Consider the following 13,343-nt stretch of genomic DNA (forward strand, 5'->3'; position numbering starts at 1 on the left):
ATGTCTTGCTGTATCACCATATTAGCTCTGGTGATAATTTGCATATTGAAGCGTTACAATGTATGGACCTCCCAGGCTCCGCTGAGAAACTTCCCTCCAGGTCCCAGGACTTTGCCAGTTATTGGGAATCTGCACATTGTAAATCTTAAAAGATTCAGCAAAACTCTCCTGGAGGTAAGTATGTGTACTTACTGCAGTGATGTACAAGCTATCCCTCACTGACTGCCGCAAAACTGCAAATCCAGGGTTTTTACTCTGAAAGTTGCCGTTTTGTAACCGCTTGGAAACCCGAATTTTAGAGTTCAGCGTGTGTCATCTATACTGTATGGGGGAGACGTACTAAGTGTCATGCACCATGATTCCAGCTTAATTTGCATCAAATCAATTGGGGAGGGATTAGCAGAAAAGGCGTGGCTTAACATGAAGGTTGGGGTTGTAAGATATAAGTATATGTGTCAGTATTGTTACAAAATTTAGTGTGAATTTTCTGCTCCAGATATATTATCCAGGATTGTTGGTGCATCTGCACATAGAGACCATTATACACTTTTATTACATTTTCTCTTCTTTTTGTAATTTATCAACACAATTCTGGTATTTTTGCAACCATAATTATTTAAAGGAGGTGAATATGTATGATCAAAACTCCTGAAGATGCAAAGAAACCCAAAACTTAACATCAGATGAAACCCCAAAATATCAGCAGCAGGGGAACAGCAGTAATAACAGTACAGTAGTACTCAGTGGGAGGGGGCGGGGGCTTTTGACAGAACCCTTTTATATTGGGGCAAATTCTAATAATAATGGTATGATAATATAGGCAACTATACAGTACATGGATCCAAGGGAAAGTCATAGGTAACAAGGACATCGGGCTGTATGAAGATTGTGACCCCCTTCCAGTTTATTTTTACATGATTTGACACTTACTACTTAAAAACATGACCAGAATAAAACATTACTACATATGTACAAAATCAAATCCAAGCCTACCGCATAGATCCATTACCAGAATCAAACGTACTACATAGATACAATACAGACAGTCCCGGGGTTACGTACTAGATCAGTTCTGTAGGTTTGTTCTAAAGTTAAATTTGTATGTAAGTCGGAACTGTATATTTTATCATTGTAATCCCAGCCAGAATTTTTTTGGTCTGTGTGACAATTGGATTTTTAAAGTGTTGGGTTGTCATAAGAACCAGAATTAACAATAAAGCTTCATTACAGACACATGTGATAACTGTTACAGCTGATTATTGTAGCCTAAGGATAAAGGACAGTAAATTACCAATATCCAGAGGTCCATTTGTAACTAGGGGTCGTCTGTAAGTCGGGTGTTCTTAGACCACCTGTACCAGAAACAAGATTACTTGTCATACTATATGAGGAGTGCAAGAACCTACTTCTCATTGGGGCACATTTACATACCCAGTCCCTACACGATCCCCGATCCGGAATGTCCGACAAGGATGAACTCTGCTGCGATTCACTCCGAGTACCCGATATCCTGCATGTGTCGCTTCCTCGATCAGGTCCACCGAAATTCACCTTTTTCTTCCCGGTGCATGTACTGTAAGTGCATGGCTTGCGACACAATTTTAAATATTAAATCCCGCACATTGTCCGAATCCGTCGGATCGGCCGACGGCCTGCCCCCCGATTTGCGTCGTGTGAAAGCCAGCGCAATCGCGACACAAACCCCGGTGCCATCCCACGAAAAGTTGGGAAACCCGATGAAAATGCAGCTGCGGGACCTTTCGCAAATAAGCCCCATTATGTCTTCAGGACAATATCCAACTTGGTGGACAGTTTTGTAGCCCGAGGGCCATCCACACAGCCATCAGTATCACCCTTAGTATAAGTCGGAGTTGCAAGGATTTCTGATGTTTGGTAATTTTTATGTATTTCCTAATAACTAATAACGAACTTTAACACTCGGCTCACTTACAGTCATTAAAAGTGGATTAGAAAGGTAAATATTTACAATAATATCACCCATATAGAATGAAAAGTGTCATTTATAGCAATGTTCAATAAATAACATAAATAATGTCATATATACAGGTGGTCCCCTACTCAAGAACACCCGACTTACAGACGACCCCTAGTTACAAACGGACCTCTGGATGTTGGTAATTTACTGTACTTTAGCCTTAGGCTACAATAATCAGCTATAACAGTTATCACAGGTGTCTGTAATTAAGCTTTATTGATAATCCTGATTCTTATGACAATGTAACATTTTTAAAATCCAATTGTTACAGAGACCAAAAAATTTCTGTCTTGGGTTACAATTATAAAATATACAGTTCCGACTTACATACAAATTCAACTTAAGAACAAACCTACAGACCCTATCTTGTACGTAATAATAGTAAAATAAATAAATCGTTGTGGTGTAATTTATTATAATACCCTCAGCCAGAATAAAAAAAAATATTTACAAATATAGTAAATGTAATTTAATGTAACAGTTAAATTCTTACAATTATAATGATGATGATTATTATTTTAATGTATTAATACATACTGCAGAAGTTTCAACATTAAAGTATTATGAGGACATTTATGGCCTATCCACATGATCAATGATAACATCCTTTTGTTGGTGACATTAGCATCGGTTCATCCTGGACCCTGTTGGGCGTCCCATGGCAATCTAGGGGGTGGAGGACAAAAAATGTAAAAAGTGGACAACACAAGACATCTAACAGGATCTTTCATTCTGCTGATTGCCCTTAGAGACGGGAGTTGGGTGGTCGCCTGTGTATAGGGAATAAATATCCAGAATGCGAAAATAATAATACAGGCAGTCCCCTACTTAAGGACACCCGACTTACAGATGGCCCATAGTTAAAAACGGACCCCTCTGCCCCCTGTGACCTCTCGTGAAGTCTCTGAATGCTTTACTTTAGTTCCAGACTGCAATGATCAGCTGTCAGGTGTCTGTAATGAAGCTTTATTGCTAATCCTTGGTCCCATTACAGCAAAAAATTTTGAAATTCCAATTGTCACTGGGGCAAAAAAATTTTACCATTATAAAATATACAGTTTCGACTTACATACAAATTCAACTTAAGAACAAACCTACGGACCCTATCTTGTATGTAACCTGGGGACTGCCTGTAATATCATTCTTTATTTGTAAAACTCAACTTGTAACAACTTGTCAAAGGTATAGCTAAAAAAAAGGAAATTCAAATTATAAAAATGTGTATCCTTCAATCTAAATCACAAATTTCTGATAAAATTCTGTTGAAATGTTTAGCTTTCCCAAAAGTATGGACCTGTATTCAGCATACAGATGGGTAGTGTCAGAATGGTGGTTCTCTCTGGATATGAGACCGTGAGGAGCGCTCTCGTGGACTACGCGGATGAGTTCTCCGAAAGTCCCTACATTAACATTTTTGAAGACATGAACCAGGAATTCGGTAATTTTTAAAAAATTTTATCAAATAATTTAGAAAGTGGCTTAAGGTGCATTGTCTGGTCTTTGTGTATTTTGCTTGACATTCTAGTGTGAACTGTGGCTACTGTTGCTGGCTGTATTAAGACTAATTGTACCATACCCAGTTCCACTGCAGTTCTGCTCTGCTCCATCAACAGTGATGGACAGACATTCGCTCTGGTCTTCTGAGGTTCTTTGGCCACCTATATGGATTCCAATCACAGCTCGTTCACTGCTGGTTAAATTTCTAACTAGCTTTTCAGTTTGCTATTGACTTGCTATACTTCTGATATTTCTGTTTTTCTGGTCTTGGCTTTTGTATTTTTGACTATCCCTTTTGACTCTGATTTTGTGTCATATTCACTTTCTTTGAGACTTCTGACCTCGCTTTTGTGTTTTTTGTCCTCGATGAGTTCAGAGTTCACAATACAATCCCCCCAGGGCACTCCCAGTGTAGGTGCCTATCTCTCCAACAGAAGTTATGTTGCACACCCAAGACATAGATTGAAGCAGAGATCTTTGGTGTGGAGGTGGTGTAATCACAAAATAATTGCAATTGCTTGCGGTGCATAAATTGCACCCATAGACTTCCTCTGTCTAGACATTCTGAGCATGCCACAAAATCATTAAAGGAAACTTACCACCACGGATCCGCCTGGGATCTGGATGGAAGTTGCCTCTATTGTATGTGAGGATAGCCCTTTTAAGGGCTAATCCTCAACTCCGCTGTATCTTTTTATAATTTTTATTCCCCTAATATGCTAATTTTCTAAAGAGGCTACTGGGGCGTGGAGTAGCCGGAGCTGAGGCTACATGGCGCGGCTACTCCACACCCCAGAAGCCTCTTTGATCCTCCTACCAGATATCTTCGGCGTGCAGCTCCTCGCAGCTCCTTATCCATGAAGCTGGCATTCTGCGCATAAGCAGAACGCAGGCCCGGTCACTGCTCGGTCACTGCTCCGAAGCCGGAACTCTGGCTTCACGGATGAGGGGCGTGCAGCTACATTGAAGATATCTGTAGGAGGATCAAAGAGGCTAATGGGGCATGGAGTAGCCGCGCCGTGTAGCCTCAGCTCTGGCTACTTCACGCCCCAGTAGCCTCTAAATTAGCATAATAGGGGAATAAAAGTTATATAAAGATACAGGGGACGTGAGGATTAGCCCTTTAATGTGCTATCCTCATGTACAATAGGGGCACTTACCACCCGATCTACCTTAATAAGTAGATCCGTGGTGGTAGGTTTCCTTTAAAATGGCAACCTACAGGAAGATACATAATGTAACAGCCACCCAGTAAATACAGATATTAACCCTTAGTGGCAGACACAGCATGACATACTTGTATAAAGACACTCTCTGGACAGTAGGTGTCATCAATATATTAACACATAGAATGGCTGAGCAGGTCATGCAAGGTGCTACAAGCTTGGAAATGGCAAGGTCTGGAACAGTAACGGGTCTTTATTATTTTGCAAAGTTTTGATATTAACTTTGCTATCTCCATGTATTTATTGATCCAAAGAGTTTTTTTTTTAATATTATAACACATTTGTAATTTTTTTCCAGCTTCCATGTAAATGGCACAGAATATTAAATGGTGAAGATATAAAGACCCATAAGTAAATGGAAAAATCAAAAAAATTATGGCTTATGGAAGGAAGGGAATGAAAATTGCGAACCCAAAACACTGAAAAAACCCAGTTCTGAAAAGTTTATAGCTAGAGATGAGCGAACATACTCGTCCGAGCTTGATGCTCGTTCGAGCATTAGCGTACTCGAAACTGCTCGTTGCTCGGACGAGTATTTCGCCCGCTCGAGAAAATGACATCTCCCGCCGTTTTGCTTTTTGGCGGCCAGAAACAGAGCCAATCACAAGCCAGGAGACTCTGCACTCCACCCAGCATGACGTGGTACCCTTACACGTCGATAGCAGTGGTTGGCTGGCCAGATCAGGTGACCCTGGAATAGACTAGCCGCTGCCCGCGCTGCTCGGATCATTCTGTGTCTGTATGCCGCTAGGGAGAGAGCTGCTGCTGGTCAGGGAAAGCGTTAGGCTGTTCAATTAGAATAGTGTTAGGCAGGACTGATTCTACAAGAACCCAACAGCCCTTCTTAGGGCTACAATAACGTTATACTTTTTTTTTTTTTATTTGCAGCTAGTACCATATTGTGAGGAATTTGCAGGGGGACTTGCTACCGTTGTGTTTAGCTCTTAGTGACACACATATCCACCTCAAACACCAAAGTGGGAAAATTTATTAAGGGTTTGATTTCAATTAGGCACAGTCTGCCATTTCCTTTTTATTTTACGTTTATTTTTTCATAACTCAGCGTCATCTCATCTGGCATAGCAGTGTGCTTTCATACTTGGCTAGAAAATAGCCATAGGAGAATCCAAACGGCTTACTTACGCCTACAATAGCGTTATATATATTTTATTTCTGGTTGATCTGCTGGTGGCTGGCCTTGCTGCAGTGCATCTACTACCAAATTGTGAGGAATTTGTAGTGAGACTTGCGACCTTTGTGTTTAGCGCTTAGTGACGCACATATCCATCGCAAAGACCGAAGTGGGAAAATTTATTAGGGGTTGGATTTCAATTAGGCACAGTCTGCCATTTCCGGTTTATTTTTTCATAACTCAGCGTCATCTCATCTGGCATAGCAGTGTGCTTTCATACTTGGCTAGAAAATAGCCATAGCAATAGGATAGCATCGTTTGGTTTTAAAAACTAAAAAACACACACAAAAAAAAAACACAAAAAAACACAAAAAAAAGTTAAAAAAAAATTAAAGTTATAACTTTCATTTTCAAAATGTTTAACCCCAGGGCTAGGGGTAGAGGACGAGGGCGGGGACGTGGGCGTCCAACTACTGCAGGGGTCAGAGGCCGTGGTCCTGGGCGGGGTGAGACACCACCTGCTGATGAGGGAGCAGGGGAACGCCGCAGAGCTACACTCCCTAGGTTCATGTCTGAAGTTACTGGGACTCGTGGTAGAGCACTGTTGAGGCCAGAACAGTGCGAACAGGTGATGTCGTGGATTGCTGAAAATGCTTCGAGCAATTTGTCCACCAGTCAGTCTTCCACGCAGTCCACCCATGTCACCGAAATCGGCACTCCTCCAGCTCCTGCACCTCAGCCTCCTCCCCCCCAGTCTGCCCCCTCCCAGGAAAATTTGGCATTTGAACCGGCATACTCTGAGGAACTGTTTTCTGGACCCTTCCCACAGTCACAAACCACTTGTCCGGTTGCTGCTGAGCAATTTTCCGATGCCCAGGTTTTCCACCAGTCGCAGTCTGTGGGTGATGATGACCTTCTTGACGTAGTGGAAGAAGTGTGTAAAGAGGTGTCCAACGATGAGGAGACACGGTTGTCAGACAGTGGTGAAGTTATTGTCAGGGCAGGAAGTCCGAGGGGGGAGCAGACTGAGGGATCGGAGGATGATGAGGTGACAGACCCAAGCTGGGTTGAGAGGCCGGGTGAACACAGTGCTTCTGAGACGGAGGAGAGTCCTCGACCAGAACAGGTTGGAAGAGGCAGTGGTGGGGCCAGACGGAGAGGCAGGGCCAGAGCAGGCGCATCAGCGCCAAATGTGTCACGTAGTGAAGCTCCCGTGGCGAGGGCTCCCGCGGCGAGGGCTAGATTTTCAGAAGTCTGGAGGTTCTTTAAGGAAACAACGGATGACCGACGGACTGTGGTGTGCAACCTTTGCCAAACCAGGATCAGCAGGGGTTCCACCACTACTAGCTTAACTACCACCTGTATGCGCAGGCATATGAATGCTAAACACCCCACTCAGTGGCACCAAGCCCGTTCACCTCCGGCCGTGCACACCACTGCTCCTTCCCCAGTGTCAGCTGATAGTCAGCCCCCTGCCCAGGACCCTGGCACAAAAACCCCATCGTCGCCTCCACGATCCTCCACAGCATCCACCAGCGTTCAGCTCTCCATACCCCAGACGCTGGAGCGGAAATGGAAATATAGTGCAACCCACCCGCACGCCCAAGCCCTTAATGTCCACATCTCCAAATTGCTTAGCCTGGAGATGCTGCCCTATAGGCTAGTAGAGACCGAGGCCTTTCGCAACCTCATGGCGGCGGCCGCCCCTCGGTATTCGGTCCCCAGCCGCCACTACTTTTCCCGATGTGCCGTCCCAGCCCTGCACAAGCACGTGTCAGACAACATCATCCGTGCCCTGACCAACGCCGTTTCTGACAAGGTCCACCTGACCATGGACACGTGGACGAGTGCTGCCGGGCAGGGCCACTATATATCGCTGACGGCACATTGGGTTAACTTGGTGGAGGCTGGGACCGAGTCTGACCCTGGGGCTGGTCATATACTGCCGACGCCGAGGATTGCGGGGCCTACCTCGGTCCAGGTCTTTCAGGCCTACTATGCCTCCTCCTCCTCCCACCCCTCCTCCACCTCCTCCTCCGAACTGCCATCCGTGGGCATGGCGCCATCAGTCGGTAGCTCTAGGCACAGCAGCAGTGCCATCGCTAAGCGACAGCAGGCGGTGCTCAAACTGCTGAGCCTAGGCGATAAAAGGCACACCGCCCAAGAACTATTACAGGGCATCATGGCGCAGACTGATCTGTGGCTGGCACCGCTGAACCTGAAGCCAGGCACGGTTGTGTGTGACAACGGCCGTAACCTGGTGGCGGCTCTGCAACTCGGCAGACTGACACATGTGCCATGACCGGCCCATGTGTTAAATCTGATAGTTCAGCGTTTCCTCAAGACATACCCCAATCTGTCTGATTTGCTCACGAAGGTGCGCCGCATCTGTGCGCATTTCAGGAAGTCCAGCACAGATGCTGCCACTCTCAGTGCAGCGCAGCGCCGCCTCCAACTGCCCGCTCACCGACTGTTGTGCGACGTGCCCACGAGGTGGAATTCAACATTAACCATGTTATCCAGAGTTTACCAGCAGCGCAGAGCGATTGTAGACTGCCAGATGTCAACTTCCACCAGAACTGGTAGTCAGGTCAGTCAGCTTCCTCAAGTCTACAATGAGGAGTGGACGTGGATGTCTGATATCTGTCAGGTGCTGAGTAACTTTGAGGAGTCAACACAGATGGTCAGTGGCGATGCCGCCATCATCAGCCTCACCATCCCGCTGCTTGGCCTGTTGAAAAAATCTCTGATCAGCATGAAGTCGGAAGCTTTGCGCTCGTCACAAGAGACGGGGGAAGAAGATTCCCTTGTTGATAGCCAAAGCACCCTTAGATCTGTTTCTCAGCGCATATCGGAGGAGGTGGAGGAGGATGAGGAGGAAGAGGAGGAGAATGTTGGCGAGCCACAAGAGGGGAGCATTGCTCAGACCTTCACTGTTCAGCGTGTATGGGCAGAAGAAGAGGAGTTGGAGGAGGAGGAGATGGACAGTCAGGCCAGTGAGGGGAGTGAATTCTTGAGAGTTGGGACTCTGGCGCATATGGCAGATTTCATGCTAGGCTGCCTATCCCGTGACCCTCGCGTTCAAAGAATTTATTCCAGCACCGATTACTGGGTATTCACTCTCCTGGACCCACGGTACAAGCAAAATCTTTCCACTCTCATCCCTGGAGAGGAAAGGAGTGTGAGAATGCATGAATACCAGCAGGCCCTGGTGCACAAGCTGAAACAGTATTTCCCTTCTGACAGCGCTAGCGGCAGAGTGCGTAGTTCTGCGGGACAAGTAGCGAGGGAGAGTAGGCGAGCTGGCAGCTTGTCCAGCACTGGCAAGGGTACGCTTTACAAGGCTTTTGCCAGCTTTATGTCACCCCAGCAAGACACTGTCACCTGTCCCCAGTCTCGGCAGAGTAGGGCTGATCTTTACAGAAAGATGGTGAGGGAGTACGTAGCTGACCATACCATCGTCCTAAATGATCACACAGCTCCCTACAACTACTGGGTTTCAAAGCTGGACATGTGGCACGAACTGGCGCTGTACGTCTTGGAGGTTCTTGCCTGCCCTGCCGCTAGCGTGTTGTCCGAGCGGGTTTTCAGTGCAGCTGGTGGCATCATCACCGATAAGCGTACACGCCTGTCGACTGACAGCGCTGACAGGCTGACGCTTATTAAGATGAATAAAGCCTGGATTTCTCATAATTTCCAATCTCCACCAGGTGAAGGAAGCTCAACCTGAATGATTTATGCACTCCTCCTCCTCATTTTCCTCCTTCTCCTCCTCTTTGTACACTAAAGCAGAGGAAACTGGCTATTTTTTGACAGGGCCCACTGGCTCTAGCTATAGTACTTTATGCATTTAATTTTTCTGGAGGGCCACCTACCCGGTCCTCTGTTTTAAACAATTTTTGGGACTGCCACATACAGGCACTCAATCTATTCAATTTTTCTGGAGGGCCACCTACCTGCTCCTCTGGTTTGAAAACTTTTTTGGACTGCCACATACAGGCACTCAATCTATTTCATTTTTCTGGAGGGCCACCTACCTGCTCCTCTGGTTTGAAAACTTTTTTGGACTGCCACATACAGGCACTCAATCTATTTCATTTTTCTGGAGGGCCACCTACCTGCTCCTCTGGTTTGAAAACTTTTTTGGACTGCCACATACAGGCACTCAATCTATTTCATTTTTCTGGAGGGCCACCTACCTGCTCCTCTGGTTTGAAAACTTTTTTGGACTGCCACATACAGGCACTATCCAAATTAAATTGTCTCCATAGCAGCCTCCACACGTTGTCTCCATTGCTACCTCCAAAAGTCGTCCATATAGCTGCCTCCATACATCGTCCCCTTATCAAACGAGGTGTGTCAGGCAGAAATTTGGGTTGTTTTCATGGATTCCACATCAAAGTTGTTAACTTTGTCGCCACCCTGCTGTGTTATCCACAAAATATACTGGCAAACTTTTATGATTAACCTATATTATTTCAGCGCTTCTTGCGCATCTGTTTACATTCCCCTCACCCGCCATATCCCAAACTTATAAGAACGCTACTACACTTAACTTGGTGGAGGCTGGGACCGAGTCTGACCCTGGGGCTGGTCATATACTGCCGACGCCGAGGATTGCGGGGCCTACCTCGGTCCAGGTCTCAAAGGCCTACTATACCTCCTCCTCCTCCCACCCCTCCTCCACCTCCTCCTCCTCCGAATTACCATCCGTGGGCATGGCGCCATCAGTCGGTAGCTCTAGGCACAGCAGCAGTGCCGTCGCTAAGTGACAGCAGGCGGTGCTCAAACTGCTGAGCCTAGGCGATAAAAGGCACACCGCCCAAGAGCTATTACAGGGCATTCCACATCAAACTTGTTAACTTTGTCGCCACCCTGCTGTGTAATCCACAAAATATATTGGCAAACTTTTATCATTTACCGATATTATTTCAGCGCTTCTTGCGCATCTGTTTACATTCCCCTCACCCGCCATATCCCAAACTTATAAGAACGCTACTACACTTGATCTTATACAAAAGGTTCTTAGAAGTGCTGTTTGGGGAGTAGCCTAGAGACAGGGGCTTGGATTGGCGAAAGCTCGCCTGGAAGCGGAGCGCCAGCTCCATCCCAAGATCCAACTAACATAGTTTTAACTGCAGCACCTTTAATCTACTACTAGTTCACTACCTCCATAATAATAATAATAATAATCTTTATTTATATAGCACCATCATATTCCGTAGCGCTTTACAAATCATAGGAAACAAATACAAATGTAATGTAACAGAGCACAACATTTGTATGGAACAACAGGAGTGAGGTCCCTGCTCGCCAGAGCTTACGGTTTATGAAGATGATGGGGTAACACGAGGTAAAAGAATATTTAATGGTCAAGCCATTCTTCTTAGGGAATAGAACAAAATATAATAAATGGAATTGCTGTCGCTTGAACCACTCAGCCGTCATCTTATATACCAGGTCCAGGGTGAATGGGACTGCAGAGAAGTCTGGTGCCTGTTGGTTGCTGGATAACAGATGGGAGGACGACACAGGACGGGTTAGTAGAAGAGTTAAAACTTCATGCAGTTAATGAGTGTTATAGGCTTGCCTAAAGAAATGGGTTTTAAGAGCACGTTTGAAACTTTGGAGGTTAGGTATTAGTCTGATAGTCCGGGGCAGAGCATTCCATAGAATTGGTGCAGCTCTAGAGAAGTCTTGGAGACGCGAGTGGGAGGTCCGCACTAGGGTAGAGGTTAATCTAAGATCACTGGCGGATCTAAGCGCACGGGTTGGGCGATAGACTGAGATAAGAGAGGAGAGGTAGGGGGGTGCAGCATTATACAGAGCTTTATGGATGAGGGTTATTATTTTAAACTGTATTCGAAAGGAGACTGGCAGCCAGTGCAGCGACTGGCATGAACTGTAGGCATACATGGTCCCCTTATCAAACGAGCTGTGTCAGGCAGAATTTTGGGTTGTTTTCATGGCTTCCACAACAAACTTGTTAACTTTGTCGCCACCCTGCTGTGTAATCCACAAAATATACTGGCAAACTTTTATCATTTACCAATATTATTTCAGCGCTTCTTGCGCATCTGTTTACATTCCCCTCACCCGCCATATCCTAAACTTATAAGAACGCTACTACACTTGATCTTATACAAAAGGTTCTTAGAAGTGCTGTTTGGGGAGTAGCCTAGAGACAGGGGCTTGGATTGGCGAAAGCTCGCCTGGCAGCGGAGCGCCAGCTCCATGCCAAGATCCAACTAACATAGTTTTAACTGCAGCACCTTTAATCTACTACTAGTTCACTGCCTCCATACATGGTCCCCTTATCAAACGAGCTGTGTCAGGCAGAATTTTGGGTTGTTTTCATGGCTTTCATGTTAACTTTGTCGCCACCCTGATGTGTAATCCACAAAATATACTGGCAAACTTTTATCATGTACCGATATTATTTGAGCGCTTCTTGCTCACCTCCTTTGGTTCCTCTCTGCCACCCATTGGTTTGAAGCCTGAGTCCATTTAGGGTATGTCGCCATGCCACTCTCTAGCCTGCCGCTGCTGCCGCTGCCTCTGCATGCCGTCCCCTATAGTGTCAGGGTCAATTATTGGATGTTTTAGATGCTATCTAGCTTCATTCTGTCACTCTGTCATGGCCATGCTGTTGCCCATAATTTTGGCATAATCGTGCATTTAAGCAGCCTCAGAGGCATCCATGCATGCTGCCCCTGCTGTTTCCTGTCCATTTCCGTGGTGTTTCCATCCTTTTCTGAGGTTTCCAGGTGTTTGGCCAAGCTTCCCTGTGCAGACCCTTGGTCCCCTTGAAAAATGCTCGAGTCTCCCATTGACTTCAATGGGGCTCGTTATTCGAGACGAGCACTCGAGCATCGGGAAAAGTTTGTCTCGAATAACGAGTACCCGAGCATTTTAGTGCTCGCTCATCTCTATTTATAGCTTTCGAATTAAATAACAAAAAAAACTTAGCATAAAGAAATATACCATCATATCCGGACTATGCAATGTATAAAATAATACTAATATATAAAAAGTAAGCTAGTGTCGGACTGGGTTTCCTTAGACCCTCCAGAGAAAATCAATTTGGGGGCCCATTTTTCCTTATTCCCCAGGAAATGTACTCTAGCAGACCCTGAATTGTGGTGTTTTCAGATGGACTTCTGTGGTTCAGTATTGGGTTAAGCCAGGGCCCACCAGAGGATCCTCTGGTACTCCGGTGGGCCAGTCCGACACTGTAGTAAGAGCTTATTCATCTTCCTCCTTGTGCACATGTAGCCGTAGTTATTGTGATAACCATACATGTTCTTTAATGGCAACCAATGGAAAAGATGTAACCTGATATTTCATATTTTATTCATTACCCACAAACCACCTTACTTATTTCATGATACTCATCTTAGTTTGTATCATCTACCAGTAACAGTATTATTTTGTTCTCATAGGCATCACATTCTCCCATGGTTTTCAATGTGTTTCACATTGTTACTAATAC

At 45.4% G+C, this 13,343-nt stretch overlaps 1 protein-coding gene across 1 annotated transcript; it reads left to right on the forward strand.

Annotated features, from left to right (window-relative positions):
• Positions 1 to 13,340, forward strand: LOC140122941 (cytochrome P450 2C19-like). Its single transcript, XM_072144185.1, has 3 exons — positions 1 to 174; positions 3,272 to 3,434; positions 13,294 to 13,340. The coding sequence occupies exons 1-3, from the start codon at positions 1 to 3 to the stop codon at positions 13,338 to 13,340; spliced, it is 384 nt and encodes a 127-aa protein (XP_072000286.1).
• Positions 13,341 to 13,343: the final 3 nt, after the last annotated feature.

The sequence above is a fragment of the Engystomops pustulosus genome, chromosome 3 (assembly GCF_040894005.1).
Source record: "Engystomops pustulosus chromosome 3, aEngPut4.maternal, whole genome shotgun sequence".
Taxonomy (NCBI): domain Eukaryota; kingdom Metazoa; phylum Chordata; class Amphibia; order Anura; family Leptodactylidae; genus Engystomops; species Engystomops pustulosus.

Coding starts and splice junctions, on each gene's coding strand:
- LOC140122941 (XM_072144185.1), top strand. CDS start 1: ATGTCTTGCTGTATCACCATATTAGCTCTGGTGATAATTTGCATATTG. Junction 175..3,271: donor TCAGCAAAACTCTCCTGGAG/GTAAGTATGTGT, acceptor TGAAATGTTTAG/CTTTCCCAAAAGTATGGACC. Junction 3,435..13,293: donor AGACATGAACCAGGAATTCG/GTAATTTTTAAA, acceptor TTGTTCTCATAG/GCATCACATTCTCCCATGGT.